We start from the raw sequence: 24,280 nt of genomic DNA on the forward strand, positions 1-24,280 counted from the left end.
TTCAGGCAGCATCTCTCCTCAGAGTTCAAAAGAAGCAGAGCTCTTTCCAACTGGGACAAGGATCATGTTACAGTTGTATCGGACTTTGGTTAGGCCACATTTGGAATACTGCGTGCAGTTCTGGTTGCCACGTTACCAGAAGGATGTGGATGCTTTAGAGAGGGTGCACAGGAGGTTATCCAGGATGTTGCCTGGTATGGAGGATGCTAGCTATGAAGAAAGGTTGAGTAGATTAGGATTGTTTTCGTTGGAAAGACGGAGGTTGAGGGGAGACCTGATTGAGGTCTACAAAATTATGAGAGGTATGGACAGGGTGGATAGCAACAAGCTTTTTCCAAGAGTGGGGGTGTCAATTACAAGGGGTCATGATTTCAAGGTGAGAGGGGATAAGTTTAAGGGAGATGTGCGTGGAAAGGTTTTTACGCAGAGAGTGGTGGGTGCCTGGAACGCTTTGCCAGCGGAGGTGGTAGAGGCGGGCACGATAGCATCATTTAAGATGCATCTAGACAGATATATGAACGGGCGGGGAACAGAGGGAAGTAGATCCTTGGAAAATAGAAGACAGGTTTAGATAAAGGATCTGGATCGGCGCAGGCTGGGAGGGCCGAAGGGCCTGTTCCTGTGCTGTAATTTTCTTTGTTCTTACTTTGTAAGGATGGGGACTGAGTGACGTAGACAATTCGTTCATCTCTAGGCATTGAATTTAAACCCAGGCAAAAAGTCTTTGATAGTCTATGTGGTGTATCCTAATTATCACCATTAGAAATATGATGGGCATGTTTACAGGGTAAAATAGTTCAGTGGAAATGGTGCTGGCTTCTCAATCAAGCTGTTGATTTAAATCCCATAATGGGGCATTGGGATAAAAGCTCTCAAACAAAGGCTGCCAGACCTGCTGAGTTTATCCAGGATTTTCTGCTTTTATTTAGAGTAAATTAGGAAACTGAATTCAACAAGTCTGGTAAAGTAATTTGTGCGCTGAACTGTAAAACCCCTGGGTTGTTACAAAAATCCAACTGGTCGACTCACGTCCATCAGGAATGAGAATATATACAAATATATACTGAGGTACCGAGGTGGAGATGGTTAGCAGCTTCAAATTCCTCAGAATGCACATCACCAACAATCTGTCCTGGTCCACCCACGTCGCGCTACCACAAGAAAGCACAACAGCACCTATACTTCCTCAGGAAACAAAGGAAATTCGGCATGTCCCCATTAACCCTTACCAACTTTTACAGATGCACCATAAAAAACATCCTATCTGGCTGCATCACAGCCTGGTATGGCAACTGCTCGGCCCAAGACCATAAAAAACAACAGAGAGGCGCGAACACAGCCCAGTCCATCACGTGAACCCACCTCCCATCCGGGTTATTCTCTCTTCCAACTTCTTCCATCGGGCAGGAGATACAGAACATGCAATAACAGATTCAAAAACAGCTTCTTCCCAGCTGTTACCAAACTCCTGGATGACCCTCTTATGGACTGAACTGAGTTTTCTACACATTGTTTCTACTGAGTAGTACTACACACAGTGTGCTTCACCCGATGCCTGTGCCTATGTATTTACATTGTGCATCTATCGCATGTCCTAAGTTTTTCATGAATGGAACGATCTGTCTGGACTGTACGCAGAATACTTTTCACTGTACCTCGGTACACGTGACAATAAATTCAAATCCAATCTAAGCGGACTGGGCCCGTGCTCTGAAGTTGGTAACATCCAGGGAGTCGCTGGTGTATTTTTGGAGGATCTCTGACTGAAGGGTGGCTGAATGACCAGCTGCTCGTTGTAGACCAGCAAAAATGCTTCTGTTGTTCACCATTCGGTCTCTGCAGTGGCTACTCTTGTTGACAGTAACGGCGGGAACACTCCTCGTCTCACATCTGTTCCTGGCGGATTTGCTGCAGTTTTCCTGTGGTCACCAGCAGTTTCTCCTCACCAATTGGGAATACGATTCGAGAGCTGGACCAGGTTGACATCATGTTTCATTCGAAGGTCCACTGTGGCCCTGGACAGTGTGTCTGCTGTTGTTTGTTTTTTCCATGAATGATAATCATCTTGTTTGTGAGCATCATGAAGCATTGAAAAGAAAAAAAAAGAAATGAAAATTGCTTATTGTCACAAGTAGGCTTCAAATGAAGCTACTGTGAAAAGCCCCTAGTCGCCACAATCCGGCGCCTGTTCGGGGAGGCTGGTACGGGAATTGAACCGTGCTGCTGGCCTGCCTTGGTCTGCTTTAAAAGCCAGCTCTTTAGCCCTGTGCTAAACCAGCCCCTCATTGATGGAATCTCTTGATTCTGGAGGGGGTTGGTGCCAGTTCCTCCTCATCTAGCAGTGAGCCCAGTGGCCTATGGTCAGTTTCAGTGGTCACCTTTAGGCCAATAATGTAGTCAGAAAATTTTGCACGTTCCCACATGACTGCAAGAGCTTCTTTTTCAACCATGGCCAATCTTGTCTCTGTGTCTGATAGTCCTCCGGACGTGTAATACATTGGCCAGTGACATCCACCCTGAAATAAGACAGCACCGAGACCCAGGGATGAAACATCCGTTGTTATGGTGATGGGCAGGGATGGGTCACAGTGGGCTTGGTTGAGAGCAACATGACTTTGATATAACCGAATACTTTCTCTTGGTACAATCCCAGCACGTTGCCTGGTCTTTATTGAGAAGGTGCCACAGGGGTTATGTGACCTGTGCCTGATTGGGTGAAAATTTTGCCAACGGGTTCACCATACACAGGAACCTCTGGAGGTCCAAAGTCGATGATGGCGTTGGGAACTCACTGATAGGGTTTGTTTGCTGTGGGCCACAGTGATGCCTTTGTTGTTGATGATATGTCCTCAGGACAAATAGACATCTTGGAGAATTCACATTTCCCATTCAGTGTCAGCGTTACTTCCTGCAAATGTTCTGGGACCACTATGAGTCTGTTGTCACGTTGTTCCACTGTTGAACCGTGGACCACAACATCATCCATATGGCAATGTGTCCGACACGTGTTGTGAAAGATTTCCAGTGTGGAAGTGCGACCGACTGGTAAGCGGTTGAAGCAGAATCTGCCAAAGGGGATGACGAATGTGGTCAGCAATCTGGACTTTTCATCTCGTAGAAGTTTCCAGAAGCCGCTGTTAGCATCAAGATTTGGAAACGCTGCTTTTAGAGAGTTTGGTCAGGTTATTGTCCATTGCGGACATCAGGTGGACTTCTCTCAGCTCAGCTTTATTGAGCTGTGTCAAGTCAACACAGATATGAATGGGCCAGTTCGGATTTGGGACTGGGAGCATCCCGGGACACCATTCGCTGTCTGAGTGAGGGGGGCGATGACACCCATTTTCATCATCTCATACAGCGGTTACTGCACTTGCTCCATGAGTGGATGGGATATTTTCCATGGTGTGAACAGGCAGACTGACTTTGTATCGTCCCTCAGTGTGATTTTGATTTGATTTGATTTATTATTGTCACATGTATCAGTATACAGTGAAAAGTGTTGTTTCTTGCATGCTGTACAAACAATGCGTACCGTACATAGGGAAGGAAGGAGAGACTGCAGAACATAGTGTTACAGTTATAGTAAGGTGTAGAGAAAAGATCAACTTAATACGAGGTAGGTCCATTCAAAAGTCTGATGGCAGTCGGGAAGAAGCTGTTCTTGAGTCGGTTGGTATGTGACCTCAAACTTTGGTATCTTTTTCCCCGACGGAAGAAGGTGGAAGAGAGTATGTCCGGGGTGCGTGGGGTCCTAATTATGCTGGCTGCCTTTCTGAGGCAGCGGGAATTATAGACAGAGTCAATGGATGGGAGGCTGGTTTGCGTGATGGATTGGGCTATATTCACGACCTTTTGTAATTTCCTGCGGTCTTGGGCAGAGCAGGATCCACACCAAGCTGTGATACAACCAGAAAGAATGCTTTCTATGGTGCATCTGTAGAAGTTGGTGAGGGTCGTAGCTGACATGCAAATTTCCTCAGTCCTGTATACCGTCCTCACTTAACCCAATCCGGTAAAGAATGTCAAGAATAGAGGTTTTGCACAAAAGGAAGGTGAAGTTTGGGATTGCTGCAGCGGCAAGACTATGAGTCATGTATCAGGGAGAGACACTATTATTTTGAGACGGCGGAGGAAGCATGGTCCTTCATCAATGAAGAGAAACTGGACCGGAACTGAGGGACTGATGCTGCAGGGAATTGTTATTGTTATTGTTTTTGTTAATGTTATGGTGAAAGTGAATCGAGAAGTAAACAGGGAAGGGGGGGGACACTGGGGAAATGTGGGCGCCGGTGAGGGGGGAAAGGCGGGACATAGTCGAAGAATAGGGAAAGGGAAGGGGAGGGGAAGGGGAAAGGGAGCTGCGCCATAAGAGGCGGGTTAGGTAAAGGGATGTTCCTGCGCCAGAAAGAATAAGGCGGGAAAACAGGCGCAAGGCGGATGGGAGTTCCCTCACACCGGGGGGGCCGAGGAGTGAGCAGGAGTAGCCGGGGTCAGTTGAAGTCAGCTGACTTACGGAAGTGATATGGGGGGAGCAATCAAGCTAGATAGGGATCTAGCGGGGGGGTGGGGGGGGGGGGGGGGGGGGACGACGACAACTGGGTTGCTGCTGCGGAAATCCAAAAGGAAATGGCTAAAGAGAGGGTGGTCGGGGGCGGAGTGCGACGCTTGGGGGAGCGAGCGGGAGCGCGGAGGCGGGATATGGGACTGGCCTAGAGAAGGTAATGGCTAGTCGACACGGGAGGGGGGCAGGTAGCCCCCCAGTGAGGCTGATCACGTGGAACGTGAGAGGCCTGAATGGACCGATAAAAAGGGCCCGACGCTCGCGCATTTGAAAGGACTAAGGGCAGACGTGGCTATGCTCCAAGAGACGCACCTAAAGGTGGCGGACCAAGTTAGGCTAAGGAAAGGATGGGTGGGACAGGGTGTTCCACTCAGGACTGGACGCAAAGAACAGAGGGGTGGCCATTTTGGTGGGGAAACCGGGTAGCATTGAAGCAAAGAACATCGTAGCAGACAGTGGAGGTAGATATGTAATGGTGAGTGGTAGGCTGGAGGAATGGAGGTCGTGTTGGTTAATGTGTATGCCCCAAATTGGGACGATGCGGGGTTCATGAGACGGATGCTGGGGGCGTATTCCGGACCTGGAGGCAGGAAATTTGATTTTAGGAGGGGACTTCAACACGGTGCTGGACCCGGGGCTAGATAGATCCAGCTCAAGGACCGGAAGAAGGCCGGCAGCGGCCAAGGTACTTAAGGGGTTTATGGACCAAATGGGGGGAGTGGATCCATGGCGATTTCTTAGACCCAGGGCTAGGGAGTATTCCTTCTTCTCCCATGTCCATAAAGTGTACTCCCGGATAGATTTTTTTTGTTTTAGGAAGGTCGTTGATCTCTAGGGTGGAAGAAGCTGAATACTCAGCCATAGCGGTTTCGGACCATGCCCCACATTGGGTGGACCTGGAAGTAGGAGAGGACAGGGAGCAGAGAACACTCTGGCGATTAGATGTGGGACTGATGGCGGATGAGGGAGTGTGTGCAAGAGTGAGGGGGTGTATTGAGAGATACCTGGAGGTCAATGACGACGACGAGGTCCCTGTGGGAGTGGTCTGGGAAGCACTAAAAGCGGTGGTCAGAGGAGAGCTGATTTTTCTATTGGGGCCTACAAAAGGAAAACAGAGGCCAAGTAAAGGGATAGACTACTGGGGGAGATTTTAAGGGTGGACAGGGAATTTGCAGAGAACCCGGAGGAGGAGCTGTACAGGGAGAGGAGACGACTCCAGACCGAGTTTGACCTTCTGACCACCAGAAAGGCGGAGGTACTGTGGAGGAAGGCACAGGGGAGGAGGTATGAATATGGGGAAAAGGCTAGTCGCCTGTTGGCGCACCAACTGCGAAAGAGGGCAGCAGCGAGGGAGATAGGAGGAATTAGGGATGAAAGGGGAGACACTGAGCGAAGGGCAGGAAAGATAAACAAGGTGTTTAAGACCTTTTATGAGGAACTGTATAGGTCTCAGCCCCCAGAGGGAGAGGAGGGGATGCGGCAGTTCCTGGACCAATTGAGGTTCCCGAAAGTGGAGGAGCAGGAAGGCCTGGGGGCACCGATTGAGGTGGATGAGGTTATTAAGGGACTGGGAAGCATGCAGGCAGGGAAGGCCCCGGGGCCGGACGGGTTCCCGGTGGAATACTACAGAAAATATGTGGACTTGTTGGCCCCGTTGTTGGCGAGGACGTTCAATGAGGCCAGGGAAGGGGGGACTCTACCCCCGACGATGTCGGAGGCGACGATATCGCTAATTTTGAAGAGGGACAAAGATCCGTTGCAGTGCGGGTCCTATAGGCCTATTTCACTATTGAACGTGGCCGCCAAATTGCTGGCAAAGGTACTGGCATCGAGGATAGAGGACTGTGTCCCGGGGGTGGTGTACGAAGACCAGACTGGGTTCGTAAAAGGGAGACAACTGAATGTTAACGTGCGACGACTATTCGGGGTGATAATGATGCCCTCAGTGGAGGGGGAGGCAGAGATAGTGGCGGCAATGGACGCAGAGAAGGCATTTGATAGGGTGGAGTGGGAGTATTTATGGGAAGTGTTAAGGAGGTTTGGGTTTGGGAACGGGTTTATTCGCTGGGTTAGGCTACTTTATGGGGCACCAACGGCAAGCGTAGTTACAGGTCGACATAGATCGGTGTATTTCCGATTATATAGGGGAACAAGACAGGGATGCCCGCTGTCTCCATTGTTGTTTGCATTGGCAATCGAACCTCTGGCCATGGCATTGAGAGACTCCAGGAAATGGAGAGGGGTGACTAGAGGGGGAGAAGAACACCGAGTCTCGTTATACGCGGATGACCTATTGTTATACTTGTCGGACCCAGCGGGGGGGATGATAGAAGTTATGCGAATTCTGAGGAGGTCCGGGGAATTTTCGGGGTATAGGTTAAACATGGGGAAGAGTGAATTATTTGTGATACAGCCAGGGGACCAGAGTAGAGAGATAGAAAGCTTACCGCTGAGGAAAGTGGAAAGAAACTTCCGATACCTGGGGATTCAGATCGCTAGGAGCTTGGGAACCTTGCACAGACTTAATCTGACACGGCTGGTAGAACAAATGGAGGAGGACTTTAAGAGGTGGGACATGCAGCCTTTATCGCTGGCGGGCAGGGTGCAAGCAATTAAGATGATGGTCCTCCCGAGGTTCTTATTTGTATTCCAATGTCTCCCTATTTTAATCACCAGGACCTTTTTTAATAAAATAGACAGGAGCATTACGAGCTTTGTGTGGGCAGGGAAAGTTCCGAGAGTAAGGAGAGGGTTCCTTCAGCGCAGTAGGGACAGAGGAGGACTGGCACTACCGAACTTGGGAGATTATTATTGGGCCGCCAATGTGGCAATGATACGTAGATGGATGATGGAGGGTGAGGGAGCGGCGTGGAAAAGGCTGGAGAGAAGGTCCTGTAAAGGGACGAGTCTAGAGGCGCTGGTGACGGCACCGCTACCGCTCTCACCTAAAAAGTTTACCACGAACCCGGTGGTGGCGGCAACACTGAACATATGGGGACAGTGGAGGCGACAGAGAGGGGTGCGGGGAGCCCTGGTGGGATCCCCTATCAGGAACAACCATAGGTTCGCCCCAGGAAGAATGGATGGAGGATTTCAGAGTTGATACCAGTTGGGAATTAGGAAGGTGAGAGATTTATTCATAGATGGGACTTTTGCGAGTTTGGGAGCATTGGAGGAAAAGTATAAGTTACCCCGGGGAAATTTCTTGAGATATATGCAGGTGAGGGCGTTTACTAGACAACAGGTGAGGGAATTTCCGTTGCTCCCGACACAGGGGATACAGGACAGAGTGCTTTCAGGGGTGTGGGTCGGAGAGGGCAAGGTGTCAGAGATTTACAGAGAGATGAGGGAAGAGGGGGAGGAGTTGGTGGGCGAACTAAAAGGAAAGTGGGAAGAAGAATTAGGGGAGGAGATAGAGGAGGGTATGTGGGCTGATGCCCTAAGCAGGGTAAACTCCTCTTCCTCATGCGCCAGGCTTAGCCTGATTCAATTTAAGGTGCTACATAGAGCACACATAACGGGGGCAAGATTGAGCAGGTTTTTTGGAGTGGAGAACAGATGTGGGAGGTGTGGCGGGAGCCCGGCAAACCACGCACATATGTTTTGGGCGTGCCCGGCACTGGAAGGATATTGGAAGGGAGTGACGGGAGTGATCTCGCAGGTGGTGAATGCCCGGGTCAAACCTAGCTGGGGGTTAGCTATATTTGGAGTTGCGGAAGAGCCGGGAGTGCAGGAGGCGAAAGAGGCCGACGTTGTGGCCTTTGATTCCCTTGTAGCCCGGCGCAGGATCCTACTCATGTGGAAGGAGGCGAAACCCCCCGGACTGGAGGCCTGGGTAAACGATATGGCGGGGTTTATCAAACTGGAGCAGATAAAGTTTGCCCTGGGAGGATCGGCTCAAGGGTTCACCAGGCGGTGGCAGCCATTTCTCGACTACCTAGGGGAACGTTAGAGGGAAGACAGATGACCAGCAGCAGCAACCCAGGGGGAGGTGGGGGGGGGGGGGGGGGGGGAAGAGGAGGTTTAGTTGAATATAGGTCAATTGAGAATGAGGTTTTGTTACTTGTGTATTATTATTATTATTATTGTTAAAAAGTTAAAAATTTCTGTTTTATTGTTATCGTTTCGTTTGTTTTGTAAGCGGGAAAAATGTTGTTCAGGGAAAAAATTTTCAATAAAATATATTTTTAAAAAAAAGAAAGTCAAGAATTCCTTTCTAAATCTGGGAGCAGCTCCTTGCTGGTTGACCTTGTCTATTTTCAGTAGGTGGTTGAGGTCAACACCGGCTTTTCAGCTTAAAGGGGAACATTCTTGATTGTGGAAGATGATAAGGATCTCTTGGATTCTTTTGTCTTTGTATCGGAGTGTCACCTGCAGAGTACTTTTCACCAGGAGGTTGATGCTGCAAATCTGTACAACTGTGTTGTGGGTGTCATCAGTTGTTGGATCTCCAGCCATGGTTCCTTGTCCGAGAAGCACTGGCTCCCTTGTTGAAAAATGTTTGTGAGAAGACCATTAACCGAGATGCCCGCGTTTCAGAACAAAAACCTCTGATCTTTGACCTCACCCAAGAGGCATTGCAGTATTTCCTCGAAGTGGGACCTGGTCAATTGTTTGGGGAATCATCTGTGCATCTGGTTATGTTGGCTTTGCATAGCTTTCTGAAGTGTCCTATGCAGCTGTAATGAGAAAATAAACTGTGCTGAGGCTGCAGGATAGGTCACTTTGTTCCGTAATGTTGGCATGTTCGCCCACCTTCCGGTGGTCAGTTAGGGTATTGCTTCCCTTGGCCTTGAGTGACCCCGTGGGCTCCTCTGCTGTTTTACTAGCTGGATAGTGGGCGTTGCTCTGTAGCATAGTTTGCTTTCGTCCCTTCAGATGGCTCTGTGCTGTAAACGGACTTCGGACTGCACAACAATCTGAATGGCCTCTTCAAATCTTCCTTAGCTTGAAGCATGGCTGAAAGTGTATCATCCGCCACTCTGACACCAATCCTGTCCCTGATTAGCTCTGATTTCACCTTAGACACGGCCGTCAGCCATTCTGCACAGCTCATTAGCAGGTACTCCTGGCTGTTGGATACATTTGTTAAACTTTGCTCTTCCAAGCATATTGTTCCTGCTCAGCTTAGAATAGTCTCAAATGAATTTAAAACTTAATCAAATTTCATAAAGATTAACTTATTCCTTTTCAAGCTATTATATCATCAGCTATTGGACCTACCAAACAATACGGTGTATTGACCTGTTCAGTTCTGTCTTCTTGTCTACAACTGAAGCAATGCAGTCATGTTTCTAAAGAATCTCCTTTCCAAAGTTGCTAATGTTGTGTCTGGCCTGGACCTTCTCTGCTGAGGTAGATTTTTGATCCATGTGATTTCAAATAAAAAGTGTGTATAACACTAAATGCTATGAGGAAATCCATGGTGGTGCTGCCGTACACTTCTTCCCAATGAGGTTTCTCGTGCTTGTCCGTTTTGTGGGCTCCTGCAGTAATGACGTTTGCAATTTCTGTGTTTTAAATTTTCATCAGCGACTCCCTGGATTGAACATTCGGAGACTTCCCTACTATCTAAGTATTTCCAGGTCGTGACACCATCAATTCCTGGATTTTACTGGGTACTTTAACTGACAATTACTTTTTCCATGATATATAATTTTTGATGAAAGTGTGTTTGGTCGCCATGTGGTCAGGTGCCAGCTCAGAACATGGTTGCAATGTGGAGTTTTATTTCTGCCTTTGCTTCCACCCTGCTTTTCTCTGACAATCTCCTTCGGTGCCTTCACTCCTGCTGCTTTCCGTTAGACCACATTGCAGTTTCTTTACTTTTCCACGCTTTGGGGGATTTTGGGGGTCCATCCTTCATTGGCACCCTGTTGTAGGATGTTGTGTGTGGTTCAATAGGTCTCATAAAGAGGTTCTGAGTCTTGTATAGTTTAACAGTAAGTGTTTATTAGCCTCTAGTAACGATGTACATATATACATTCTAAGGTCTAAGCTGGGAGCTGTCTCCATGCTTGCCTCTACAAACATCTCTGTCCATCACTGCCCTCGAGACTCAGATCATGCACCTCTTTACATCACAAGTGGGCAGTACTGTGCTCAGTCCCACGTTAACTCTTTCTATGCCAGATCTTTATACCACTGTGATTTGCGCAATATTAAAAAAATTTTTTTTAAGTGTACCCAATTCATTTTTTTCCAATTAAGGGGCAATTTAGCGTGTTCAATCCACCTACCCTGCACATCTTTGGGTTGTGGGGGTGAAACCCACGCAAACACGGGGAGAATGTGCAAACTCCACACAGACAGTGACCCAGAGCCGGGATCGAACCTGGGACCTCGGCGCCGCGAGGCAACAGGGCTAACCCACTGCGCCACCATGCTGCCCGATTAACGCAATATTGACCATCCCAAAAATGGCAACATTGTTTAACAAAACCCGCTCTTGCTCAAGATTGTGTTGCTAACATGATACTTTGCTCAGTGGCCAATTAAGGACTGCCCAGCATTTAACATTTCATCCGGTTAGGTGACTGTGTGGGCGAAGCAGGAACTGGTATGGCTGATTGCAAGTTGGAGACCAAATCCCCCAAGGAGCCCTGAAACAAACAGGATATGTAGAAATTGAGAGCCAATATGACCACCCACACAGTTGGAGGAAATTTCAGGGTCTCTTATTTCACAAAGAGATATCACTGTGGCCCTGAGATGCGATGCCCCTGCGGGACTGGAGTCAAACATTTGTAGGCCAGTGCTTCACGGCCTGTATATGCCAGCCGCTGGGCAGAGGCGTCTTTGGCATCTCCTCCTGCTTTGGCCTCCCTCCTTGCCTTGCACCAACTGAACCCGTGCCTTGTCTCTGCCTGGAACGTTGCCCAGTCTCCCTCTTGACTCTCTGTCTTCCTCTTCAGAGGAGGTCCCACCAGCAGAGTAGACTATCCCCAGATGCAGGGGTCCAGTGCCTTGCAGATGATGGATCACTGCCATCCAATCTTCCGGAAAACCTTCCAGGGGGCAGCACGGTGGCGCAGTGGTAGCACTGCAGTCTTGCGGCTCCGAGGTCCCAGGTTCGATCCCGGCTCTCGGTCACTGTCCGTATGGAGTTTGCACATTCTCCCCGTGTTTGCGTGGGTTTCGCCCCCACAACCCAAAGATGTGCAGGGTAGGTGGATTGAACACGCTAAATTGCCCCTTAATTGGAAAACATGAATTGGTTCTCTAAATTTAAAAAAAAAGGGAAACCTTCCAGGGAAGTCCTGAAGTGCTGAAAGTCATGCCTTAAATGCTAAACAATAACGAGGGAAATCAAGCTAAACTCTACATTCAAACATCCACAAACTCTACCACAGAGACTGGGCCTTTTATCCTGATCTTGGATGAGGCAATGCAACAGATTTAATGGGCACCCAAGACAAGCTACAAATAATACAGGCAGTATAAGATCACTCTGTCGATTGGACATTGAATGGCCTTAATTGGCCCTTTAATTGTCGGCAGGCATGCATCTAATTTGGCAATGTGTCCCCCGAGCTAGGAATTGTGCAGAACGATGTCAGGAAACGCTCCCACCGCCTTCTCACCAGATTTGACACATTTCCAGGTTGGATGCATTCCCGGCCCAGACACGGAAACCTCTGGCCCATGAGTTCTTACCTTGAATTTATAATAACTTTCGCAGGAAGAATCTCCTGTCTCATTCAGATGCACTTTTCCATTAATACGGGTGAAAACATCCCAGATACTGAGTCCTTTCCCATCCTGATCCCAGGCCCCTTCTGTCTGGTAAGCAGAGCTGCCCACTCCCCAGGAGAAACCTGAAAGCAACACAATAATTAAACTTGGTCTTTCACAACAGTTTGTTGATACACTGAATAACATATGACAAGATTGTTCTGAAATAGATGTCAGCAACAGAAGGATTCCATATCAGAATGTTAGTATGTACTGTACAACTTTCACTCCAAATCTAACTTTTCAATAATTTCCAGTATTATTTCTGTAAAGTGCAGCAACTTGAGTCCAGGAAGCAGATGGATTAGAAACAAATCCACTTGTTCTCATAGGTGGGGACCAGTCAGTATTTGTACCAGTCTCACACCTCTTCCCAACTAGACCCTCTCTCACGATTAATTCCATCACATCATCCTTCCCTGCTCCCTCCCCTGCTCCATACCCCCCTCCCCTGCTCCATACCCACCTCCCCTGCTCCATACCCCCTCCGCTGCTCCATACCCCCCTCCCCTGCTCCATACCCCCCTCCCCTGCTCCATACCCCCTCCCCTGCTCCCTCCCCCCTCCCCTGGTCCATACCAACCTCCCCTGCTCTCGACCCCCTCCCGCGCTCCCTCCCCCTCCCCTGCTCCATACACCCTCCCCTGCTCCCTCCCCCCACCCCTGCTCCATACCCCCCTCCCCTGCTCCATACTTCCCTCCCCTGCTCCCTCACCCCTCCCCTGCTCCATACACCCCTCCCCTGCTCCATACCCCCTCCCCCGCTCCATACCCCCCTGCCCTGCTCCATACCCCCCTGCCCTGCTCCATACCCCCCTCCCCTGCTCCATACCCCCCTCCCCTGCTCCATACCCCCCTCCCCTGCTCCATACGCCCCTCCCCTGCTCCATACACCCCTCCCCTGCTCCCTCCCCCCTCCCCTGCTCCCTCCCCCCTGCCCCATACCCCCCTCCCCTGCTCCATACCCCCTCCCCTGCTCCATACCACCCTCCCCTGCTCCATACACCCCTCCCCTGCTCCATACCACCCTCCCCTGATCCACACCCCCCTCCCCTGCTCCACACCCCCCTCCCCTGCTCACTCCCCCCACCCCTGCTCCATACCCCCCTCCCCTGCTCCCTCGCCCTCCCCTGCTCCATGCCCCCCTCCCCTGCTCCATACCCCCCTCCCCTGCTCCACACCCCCCTCCCCTGCTCCCTCCCTCCACCCCTGCTCTCTACACCCTCCCCTGCTCCCTCCCCCCTCCCCTGCTCCATACCCCCCTCCCCTGCTCCAAACCCCCTCCCCTGCACCATAACCCCTTCCCTGCTCCGTACACCCCTCCCCTGCTCTATACCCCCCCTCCCCTGCTCTATAACCCCTCCCCTGCTCCATACCCCCCTCCCCTGCTCCATACCGCCTCCCCTGCTCCATACCCCCCTCCCCTGCTCCATTCCCCCCTCCCCTGCTCCCTCCCCCCTCCCCTGCTCCATACCCCCCTCCCCTGCTCCACACCCACCTCCCCTGCTCCCTCCCCCCACCCCTGCTCTCTACACCCTCCCCTGCTCCCTCCCCCCTCCACTGCTCCAAACCCCCCTCCCCTGCTCCCTCCCCCCTCCCCTGCTCCATACCCCCCTCCCCTGCTCCACACCCCCACCCCTGCTCTCTACACCCTCCCCTGCTCCCTCGCCCCTCCGCTGCTCCATACCCCCCTCCCCTGCTCCCTCCCCTGCTCCATACCCCCTCCCCTGCTCCATACCCCCTCCCCTGCTCCATACCCCCCACCCCTGCTCCATACCACCCTCCCCTGCTCCATACCCCCTCCCCTGCTCCACACCCCCCTCCCCTGCTCCCTCCCCCCTCCCCTGCTCCATACCCCCCTCCCCTGCTCCCTCCCCCCTCCCCTGCTCCATACCCACCTCCCCTGCTCCATACACCCCTCCCCTGCTCCATACCCCCCTCCCCTGCTCCATACCCCCCTCCCCTGCTCCATACGCCCCTGCCCTGCTCCACACCCCCCACCCTGCTCCACACCCCCCTGCCCTCTCCACACCCCCTCCCCTGCTCCATACCCCCCTCCCCTGCTCCATACCCCCCTGCCCTGCTCCACAGCCCCCTGCCCTGCTCCACAACCCCTTGCCCTCTCCACACCGCCCTGCCCTGGTCCATACCCCCCTCCCCGGCTCCATACCCCCCTCCCCTGCTCCATACCCCCTCCCCTGCTCCATACCCCCCTCCCCTGCTCCATACCCCCCTCCCCTGCTCCAAACCCCCCTCCCCTGCTCCATACCCCCCTCCCCTGTTCCATACCCCCTCCCCTGCCCACACCCCCGTCCCCTGCTCCCTACCCCCTCCCCTGATCCAAACCCCCCTCCCCTGATCCATACCCTCTCCCCTGATCCCTCCCCCGCTCCATACCCCCTCCCCTGCTCCCTCCCAACTCCCCTGCTCCCTCCCCCTCCCCTGCTCCCTCCCTCCCCCCTCCCCTGCTCCACACCCCCTCCCCTGCTCCACACCCCCTCCCCTGCTCCACACCCCCTCCCTTGCTCCACACCCATCTTCCCGATCCATATCCCCCTCCCCTGCTCCATACCCCCCTCCCTTGCTCCATAACCCCTCCCCTGCTCCATACCCCCCTCCCCTGCTCCATACCCCACTGCCCTGCTCCATACCCCCCTCCCCTGCTCCATACCCCCCTCCCCTGCTCCATACCCCCCTCCCCTGCTCCCTAGCCCCCTCCCCTGCTCCCTAGCCCCCTCCCCTGCTCCACACCCCCCTCCCCTGCTCCATACCACCCCCCCTGCTCCATACCCCCCTCCCCTGCTCCATACCCCCCTCCCCTGTTCCATACCCCCCTCCCCTGCTCCATACCCCCCTCCCCTGTTCCATACCCCCTCCCCTGCCCATACCCCCGTCCCCTGCTTCCTACCCCCTCCCCTGATCCAAACCCCCCTCCCCTGATCCATACTCCCTCCCCTGATCCCTCCCCCGCTCCATACCCCATCCCCTGCTCCCTCCCCCCTCCCCTGCTCCCTCCCCCGCTCCCTCCCCCTCACCTGCTCCCTCCCCCCTCCCCTGCTCCACACCCCCTACCCTGCTCCACACCCCCTCCCTTGCTGCACACCCATCTTCCCCGATCCATACCCCCCTCCCTTGCTCCATACCCCCCTCCCCTGCTCCATACCCCCCTCCCCTGCTCCATACACCCTCCCCTGCTCCCTCACCCATCCCCTGCTCCATACCCCCCTCCCCTGCTCCACACCCACCTCCCCTGCTCCCTCCCCCCACCTCTGCTCTCTACACCCTCCCCTGCTCCCTCCCCCCTCCCCTGCTCCATACCCCCTCCCCTGCTCCCTCCCCCCTCCCTTTCTCCATACCAACCTCCCCTGCTCTCGACCCCCTCCCGTGCTCCCTCCCCCCTCCCCTGCTCCAAACCCCCTCCCCTGCTCCCTCCCCCCACCCCTGCTCCATACCCCCTCCCCTGCTCCATACTTCCCTCTCCTGCTCCCTCCCCCCTCCCCTGCTCCATACACCCCTCCCCTGCTCCATACCCCCTCCCCGCTCCATACCCCCCTGCCCTGCTCCATACCCCCCTCCCCTGCTCCATACTCCCCTCCCCTGCTCCATACGCCCCTCCCCTGCTCCATACACCCCTCCCCTGCTCCCTCCCCCCTCCCCTGCTCTCTCCCCCCTGCCCTGCCCCATACCCCCCTCCCCTGCTCCATACCCCCTCCCCTGCTCCACACCCCCCGCCCCTGCTCCATACCACCCTCCCCTGCGCCATACACCCCTCCCCTGCTCCATACCACCCTCCCCTGCTCCACACCCCCCTCCCCTGCTCCACACCCCCCTCCCCTGCTCCCTCCCCCCACCCCTGCTCCATACCCCCCTCCCCTGCTCCCTCCCCCTCTTCTGCTCCAACCCCCCTCCCCTGCTCCCTCCCCCCTCCCCTGCTCCATAACCCCCTCCCCTGCTCCACACCCCCCTCCCCTGCTCCATAACCCCCTCCCCTGCTCCCTCCCTCCACCCCTGCTCTCTACACTCTCCCCTGCTCCCTCCCCCCTCCCCTGCTCCATACCCCCCTCCCCCGCTCCATACCCCCCTCCCCTGCTCCATACCCCCCTCCCCTGCTCCATGCCCCCCTTCCCTGCTCCATACACCCCTCCCCTGCTCCATACACCCCTCCCCTGCTCCATACCCCCCTCCCCTGCTCCATACCCCCTCCCCTGCTCCATACCCCCCTCCCCTGCTCCATACCCCCTCCCCTGCTCCATACCCCCCTCCCCTGCTCCCTCCCCCCTCCCCTGCTCCATACCCCCCTCCCCTGCTCCCTCCCCCCACCCCTGCTCTCTACACCCTCCCCTGCTCCTTCCCCCCTCCCCTGCTCCATACCCCCCTCCCCTGCCCCCTCCCCCCTCCCCTGCTCCATACCCCCCTCCCCTGCTCCACACCCCCCTCCCCTGCTCACTCCCCCCACCCCTGCTCTCTACACCCTCCCCTGCTCCCTCCCCCCTCACCTGCTCCATACCCCCCTCCCCTGCTCCCTCCCCCCTCCCCTGCTCCATACCCCCCTCCCCTGCTCCATACCCCCTCCCCTGCTCCATACCCCCCACCCCTGCTCCATACCACCCTCCCCTGCTCCATACCCCCTCCCCTGCTCCCTTCCCCCTCCCCTGCTCCATACCCCCCTCCCCTGCTCCCTCCCCCCTCCCCTGCTCCACACCCCCCTTCCCTGCTCCATACCCACTTCGCCTGCTCCATACACCCCTCCCCTGCTCCATACCCCCCTCCCCTGCTCCATACCCCCTCCCCTGCTCCATACCCCCCTCCCCTGCTCCATACCCCCCTGCCCTGCTCCACACCCCCCTGCCCTGCTCCACACCCCCCTGCCCTCTCCACACCCCCCTCCCCTGCTCCATACCCCCTCCGCTGGTCCATACCCCCCTCCCCTGCTCCATACCCCCCTGCCCTGCTCCACACCCCTCTGCCCTGCTCCACACCCCCTTGCCCTCTCCACACCCCCTGCCCTGCTCCATACCCCCCTCCCCTGCTCCGTACCCCCCTCCCCAGCTCCATACCCCCCTCCCCTGCTCCATACCCCCTCCCCTGCTCCAAACCCCCCTCCCCTGCTCCATACCCCCCTCCCCTGCTCCATACCCCCTCCCCTGCCCATACCCCCCTCCCATGCTCCATACCCCCTCCCCCGCTCCATACCCCCCTGCCCTGCTCCATACCCCCCTCCCCTGCTCCATACGCCCCTCCCCTGCTCCATACACCCCTCCCCTGCTCCCTCCCCCCTGCCCTGCCCATACCCCCCTCCACTGCTCCATACCCCCTCCCCTGCTCCACACCCCCCTCCCCTGCTCCATACCACCCTCCCCTGCTCCATACACCCCTCCCCTGCTCCATACCACCCTCCCCTGCCCCACACCCCCCTCCCCTGCTCCACCCCCCCTCCCCTGCTCCCTCCCCCCACCCCTGCTCCATACCCCCCTCCCCTGCTCCCTCCCCCTCCCCTGCTCCATACCCCCCTCCCCTGCTCCCTCCCCCCTCCCCTGCTCCATACCCCCCTCCCCTGCTCCACACCCCCCTCCCCTGCTCCCTCCCTCCACCCCTGCTCTCTACACCCTCCCCTGCTCCCTCCCCCCTCCCCTGCTCCATACCCCCTCCCCTGCTCCATACCCCCCTCCCCTGCTCCATACCCCCCTCCCCTGCTCCATACCCCCCTTCCCTGCTCCATACACCCCTCCCCTGCTCCATACCCCCCTCCCCTGCTCCACACCCCCCTCCCCTGCTCCACACCCCCCTCCCCTGCTCGCTCCCTCCACCCCTGCTCTCTACACCCTCCCCTGCTCCCTCCCCCCTCCCCTGCTCCATACCCCCCTCCCCTGCTCCATACCCCCCTCCCCTGCTCCATACCCCCCTCCCCTGCTCCATACCCCCCTTCCCTGCTCCATACACCCCTCCCCTGCTCCATACACCCCTCCCCTGCTCCATACCCCCCTCCCCTGCTCCATACCCCCCTCCCCTGCTCCATAACCCCCTCCCCTGCTCCATACCCCCCTCCCCTGCTCCATACCCCCTCCCCTGCTCCATACCCCCCTCCCCTGCTCCCTCCCCCCTCCCCTGCTCCATACCCCCCTCCCCTGCTCCACACCCACCTCCACTGCTCCCTCCCCCCACCCCTGCTCTCTACACCCTCCCCTGCTCCCTCCCCCCTCCCCTGCTCCATACCCCCCTCCCCTGCTCCCTCCCCCCTCCCCTGCTCCATACCCCCCTCCCCTGCTCCCTCCCCCCTCCCCTGGTCCATACCCCCCTCCCCTGCTCCACACCCCCTCCCCTGCTCACTCCCCCACCCCTGCTCTCTACACCCTCCCCTGCTCCCTCCCCCTCCCCTGCTCCATACCCCCCTCCCCTGCTCACTCCCCCCTCCCCTGCTCCATACACCCCTCCCCTGCTCCATACCCCCTCCCCTGCTCCATACCCCCCACCCCTGCTCCATACCCCCCACCCCTGCTCCATACCACCCTCCCCTGCTCCCTCCCCCCTCCCCTGCTCCATACCCCCCTCCCCTGCTCCCTCCCCCCTCCCCTGCTCCATACCCCCCTCCCCTGCTCCATACCCCCCTCCTTGCTCCATACCCCCCTCCCCTGCTCCATACCCCCCTTCCCTGCTCCATACCCACCTCCCCTGCTCCATACACCCCTCCCCTGCTCCATAACCCCCTCCCCTGCTCTATACCCCCTCCCCTGCTCCATACCCCCCTCCCCTGCTCCATACCCCCCTGCCCTGCTCCACACCCCCCTGCCCTGCTCCACACCCCCCTGCCCTCTCCACACCCCCCTCCCCTGCTCCATACCCCCTCCCCTGCTCCATACCCCCCTGCCCTGCTCCACACACCCTTGCCCTGCTCCACACCCCCTTGCCCTCTCCACACCCCCGTGCCCTGCTCCATACCCCCCTCCCTGCTCCATACCCCCCTCCCCTGCTCCATACCCCCCTCCCCTGCTCCAAACCCCCCTCCCCTGCTCCATACCCCCCTCCCCTGTTCCATACCCCCTCCCCTGCCCATACCCCCGTCCCCTGCTCCCTACCCCCTCCCCTGATCCATACCCTCTCCCCTGATCCCTCCCCCGCTCCATACCCCCTCCCCTGCTCCCTCCCAACTCCCCTGCTCCCTCCCCCTCCCCTGCTCCACACCCCCTCCCCTGCTCCACACCCCCTCCCTTGCTCCACACCCATCTTCCCCGATTCATACCCCCCTCCCCTGCTCCATACCCCCCTCCCTTGCTCCATACTCCCTCTCCTGCTCCATACCCCCCTCCCCTGCTCCATACCCCCTGCCCTGCTCCATACCCCCTCCCCTGCTCCATACCCCCTCCCCTGCTCCATACCCCCTCCCCTGCTCCATTCCCCCCTTCCCTGCTCCATACCCCCCTCCCCTGCTCCCTAGCCCCCTCCCCTGCTCCATACCCCCCTCCCCTGCTCCACACCCCCCTGCCCTGCTCCACACCCCCCTCCCCTGCTCCATACCCCCCCCTCCCCTGCTCCATACCCCCCTCCCCTGCTCCATACCCCCCTCCCCTGTTCCATACCCCCCTCCCCTGCTCCATACTAAATGAATACTTTGCATCAGTATTCACCAAAGAGAAGGAATTGGTAGATGTTGAGTCTGGAGAAGGGTGTGTAGATAGCCTGGGTCACATTGAGATCCAAAAAGACGAGGTGTTGGGTGTTTAAAAAAATATTAAGGTAGATAAGTCCCCAGGGCCTGATGGGATCTACCCCAGAATACTGAAGGAGGCTGGAGAGGAAATTGCTGAGACCTTGACAGAAATCTTTGGATCCTCACTGTCTTCAGGTGATGTCCCGGAGGACTGGAGAATAGCCAATGTTGTTCCTCTGTTTAGAAGGGTAGCAAGGATAATCCAGGGAACTACAGGCCGGTGAGCCTTACTTCAGTGGTAGGGAAATTACTGGAGAGAATTCTTCGAGACAGGATCTACTCCATTTGGAAGCAAATGGACGTGTTAGTGAGAGGCAGCATGGTTTTGTGAACGGGAGGTCGTGTCTCACTAACTTGATAGAGTTTTTCGAGGAGGTCACAAAGGTGATTGATGCAGGCAGGGCAGTGGATGTTGTCTATATGGACTTCAGTAAGGCCTTTGACAAGGTCCCTCATGGTAGACTAGTACAAAAGGTGAAGTCAGGCACGGGGATCAGGACTGGCTAGGTCACGGATCAGGTGGAAGCTGGCAAGGTCATAGAAGGCAGAGAGTAGCAATGAAGGATGCTTTTCTAATTGGAGGGCTGTGACCAGTGGTGTTCCGCAGGGATCAGTGCTGGGACCTTTGCTGTTTGTAGTATATATAAATGATTTGGAGGAAAATGTAACTGGTCTGATTAGTAAGTTTGCAGACGACACAAAGGTTGGTGGAATTGCAGATAGCGATGAGGACTGTCAGAGGATACAGCAGGATTGAGATTGTTTGGAGACTTGGGCGGAGAGATGGCAGATGGAGTTTAATCCGGACAAATGTGAGGTAATGCATTTTGGAAGGTCTAATGCAGGTGGGGAATATACAGTGAATGGTAGAACCCTCAAGAGTATTGAAAGTCAGAGAGATCTAGGAGTACAGGTCCACAGGTCACTGAAAGGGGCAACACAGGTGGAGAAGGTAGTCAAGAAGGCATACGGCATGCTTGCCTTCATTGGCCGAGGCATTGAGTATAAGAATTGGCAAGTCATGTTGCAGCTGTATAGAACCTTAGTTAGGCACACCCATCTTCCCCGATCCATACCCCCCTCCCCTGCTCCATACCCCCCTCCCCTGCTCCATACCCCCCTCCCTTGCTCCATACCCCCTCCCCTGCTCCATACCCCCCTCCCCTGCTCCATACCCCCCTCCCCTGCTCCATACCCCCCTCCCCTGCTCCATACCCCCCTCCCCTGCTCCATACCCCCCTGCCCTGCTCCATACCCCCCCTCCCCTTCTCCATATTCCCTCTCCTGCTCTTCACAGCATTCCTTGCTCTATTCATTGTAATTTTAAATATTTTCTTTTTGAGGTGATTGTCTAAAATCTCTTTATAAATGTGAATGTCTCAGCTTTTACACCTAGCTCTGATAACAGATTCTAAATTTGATTTCTGTGGACAGTTCTGGTCGCTGTGGTACAAAGGTGGCACGGTGGCACAGTGTTTAGCACAGCTGCCTCACAGCACGAGGGTCCCGGGTTCGATTCCGGCCTCGGGTGACTATCTGTGTGGAGTTTGCACTTCCTCCCCGTGTCTGCGTGGGTTTCCTCCGGGTGCTCCGGTTTCCTCCCAAAGATGTGCAGGTTAGGTAGATTGGCTGTGCTCAAAAAATTGCCCCTTAATGTCCAGGCTTGTGTAAGTAAAGTGGGGTTAGGGGGATGGGCCTAGGTGGGGGTGCTCATTTAGAGGGCCGGTGCAGACTCGATAGGCCGAATGGCCTCCTGCCCACTGTCGGGATTCTGTGGTGAAAAGCAATACTGCAACTACTAGGCGAATCGAGTAACCAGAGTGAAGGAGGGGTTGGACTATGGGAAATGATCACACAACTGGGATATTTCCCACTGGAACAAAGATTGAGATTATCCGATTGCTGTTTTTAGTATTTTAAACAGACTGGATAATGTGGATGATGACCAGCTGTTTCACCTTATCCAGAACAAGTAGACCCAGGGGTCAGCATCCTCAATTGCCCTTTGTGTCCAAAAGATTAGGTGGGGTTAAGGGGATAGCCCAAGGTGTGGGCTTGGGTAGGGTGGTCTTTCAGTAGGTCAGTGCCGACTCGATGGGCCAAATGGCCTCCTTCTGCACTGTAAATTCTATTTAATTCACCTTTCACCATCCTGGCAGTCACATGATCCAGCGATAATGGAGTTATTGACTAATCATCGTGATCAATGTCTAAGAGGGGGATAACATTGAAACAAAACTGGAGTGAGCGATTGACCAATCTGTGGAATAGGCTTCCAAGGGAGATAGTGAAAGCAGATAGTACTGACTCATTTAAAAACAAATTAGATAGATTTCTTTCGGAAAATAACATTTTAAGTTCAGTACATGAGCAATTTGAGACATGGGATGTGTGGTGACGGAGCGTGCTCGTGAGGAACAGATAACTTTGGACATATTGTTCATAAAGCTCCCCATCACTGGGGCCTTTTCCTAACCTCTGTCTGCTGTAAACTCATCGATAGACATTGATCACGATGATTAGTCAATAACTCCATTATCGCTGGATCATGTGATTGCCAGGATGGTGAAAGGTGAATTAAATAGAATTTACAGTGCAGAAGGAGGCCATTTGGCCCATCGAGTCGGCACTGACCTACTGAAAGACCACCCTACCCAAGCCCACACCTTGAGCTATCCCCTTAACCTCACCTAATCTTTTGGACACAAAGGGCAATTGATCATGGTCAATCCACCTAACCTCCACATCTTTGGACTTGTGGGAGGAAACCGGAGCACCCGGAGGAAACCCACGCAGACACGGGGAGAACGTGCAGACTCCGCACCCGAGGCCGGAATTGAACCCGGGTCCCTGGAGCTGTGAGGCAGCAGTGCTGACCATTCTGCCTCCGTGCCACCCATGGACCAATGTCTTTTATTGTATAAAATTCCTTTGTTTCTAATATCTCTTCATAATTTACGTGTCATAAAATTAGATTGGAGAACCAAGATTTTGAAAGATTATTTCATAGAATCATAGAAGTTTACAGCATGGAAACAGGCCCTTCGGCCCAACCAGTCCATGCCGCCCAGTTTTTACCATTAAGCTAGTCCCAGTTGCCCGCACTTGGCTCATAACCCTTTATACCCATCTTACCCATGTAACTATCTAAATGCTTTTTAAAAGACACAATTGTACCCGCCTCTACTACTACCTCGGGCAGCACATTCCAGACACTCACTACCCTCTGAGTGAAGAAATTGCCCCTCTGGGCCCTTCTGAATCTCTCCCCTCTCACCTTAAACCTATGCCCTCTAGTTTTAGACTCCCCTACCTTTGGAAAAAGAAGTTGACTATCTACCTTATCTATGCCCCTCATTATTTTATAGACCTCTATAAGATCACCCCTAAGCCTCCTACGCTCCAGGGAAAAAAGTCCCAGTCTATCCAGCCTCTCCTTATAACTCGAACCATCAAGTCCCGGTAACATCCTAGTAAATCTTTTCTGCACTCTTTCTAGTTGAATAATATCCTTTCTATAATAGGGTGACCAGAACTGCACACAGTATTCTAAGTGTGGCCGTACCAATGTCTTGTACAACTTCAACAAGACGTCCCAACTCCTGTATTCAATGTTCTGACCAATGAAACCAAGCATGCCGAATGCCTTCTTCACCACCCTGTCCACCTGCGACTCCACCTTCAAGGAGCTATGAACCTGTACTCCTAGATCTCTTTGTTCTATAACTCTCCCCAACTCCATACCATTAACTGAGTAGGTTAAAAAAAAATTTAAATCTCTGTTAATGTAACTCTGATTGTAATAGTGCAGGATGCTTATTGCAAGATTCGGCAGACTTTCAATACCTGGAAATCACAGCATAATATAATGAAATGAAAATCGCTTATTGTCACAAGTAGGCTTCAAATGAAGTTACTGTGAAAAGCCCCTAGTCGCCACATTCCAGCGCCTGTTCGGGGAGGCTGGTACGGGAATTGAACCGTGCTGCTGGCCTGCCTTGGTCTGTTTTCCAAGTCAGCGATTTAGCCCTGTGCTAAACAATATAACGTTCAAAATCCAGCTCCCACAATGTAGATAATCCAAAAACAATAATAATCTTTATTTAGAATCCCTAGTCGCCACACTCCGGCGCCTGTTCGGGTAAACAGAGGGAGAATTCAGAATGTCCAAAACAGCACATCTTTCGGGACTTGTGGGTGGAATCCGGAGCGCCCGGAGGAAACCCACTCAGACACGGGGAGAATGTGCAGACTCCACACAGTCAGTGACCCAAGCCAAG

The 24,280-nt window shown here is 54.6% G+C and overlaps 1 protein-coding gene across 9 annotated transcripts in view; it reads right to left on the reverse strand.

Moving 5' to 3' along the window:
* The window catches only part of LOC140387370 (lactase-like protein), a 113,206-nt gene that overhangs the window by 60,623 nt on the left and 28,303 nt on the right, over nt 1-24,280 (reverse strand). For all 9 annotated transcript variants that reach the window (XM_072470362.1, XM_072470364.1, XM_072470360.1 and 6 more), the window contains one exon: nt 12,218-12,378. In XM_072470362.1, coding sequence (XP_072326463.1) covers nt 12,218-12,378 — 161 coding nt within the window. The remainder of the gene's footprint in view (nt 1-12,217; nt 12,379-24,280) is intronic.

This window comes from Scyliorhinus torazame, chromosome 12 (assembly GCF_047496885.1).
Source record: "Scyliorhinus torazame isolate Kashiwa2021f chromosome 12, sScyTor2.1, whole genome shotgun sequence".
Classification (NCBI taxonomy): domain Eukaryota; kingdom Metazoa; phylum Chordata; class Chondrichthyes; order Carcharhiniformes; family Scyliorhinidae; genus Scyliorhinus; species Scyliorhinus torazame.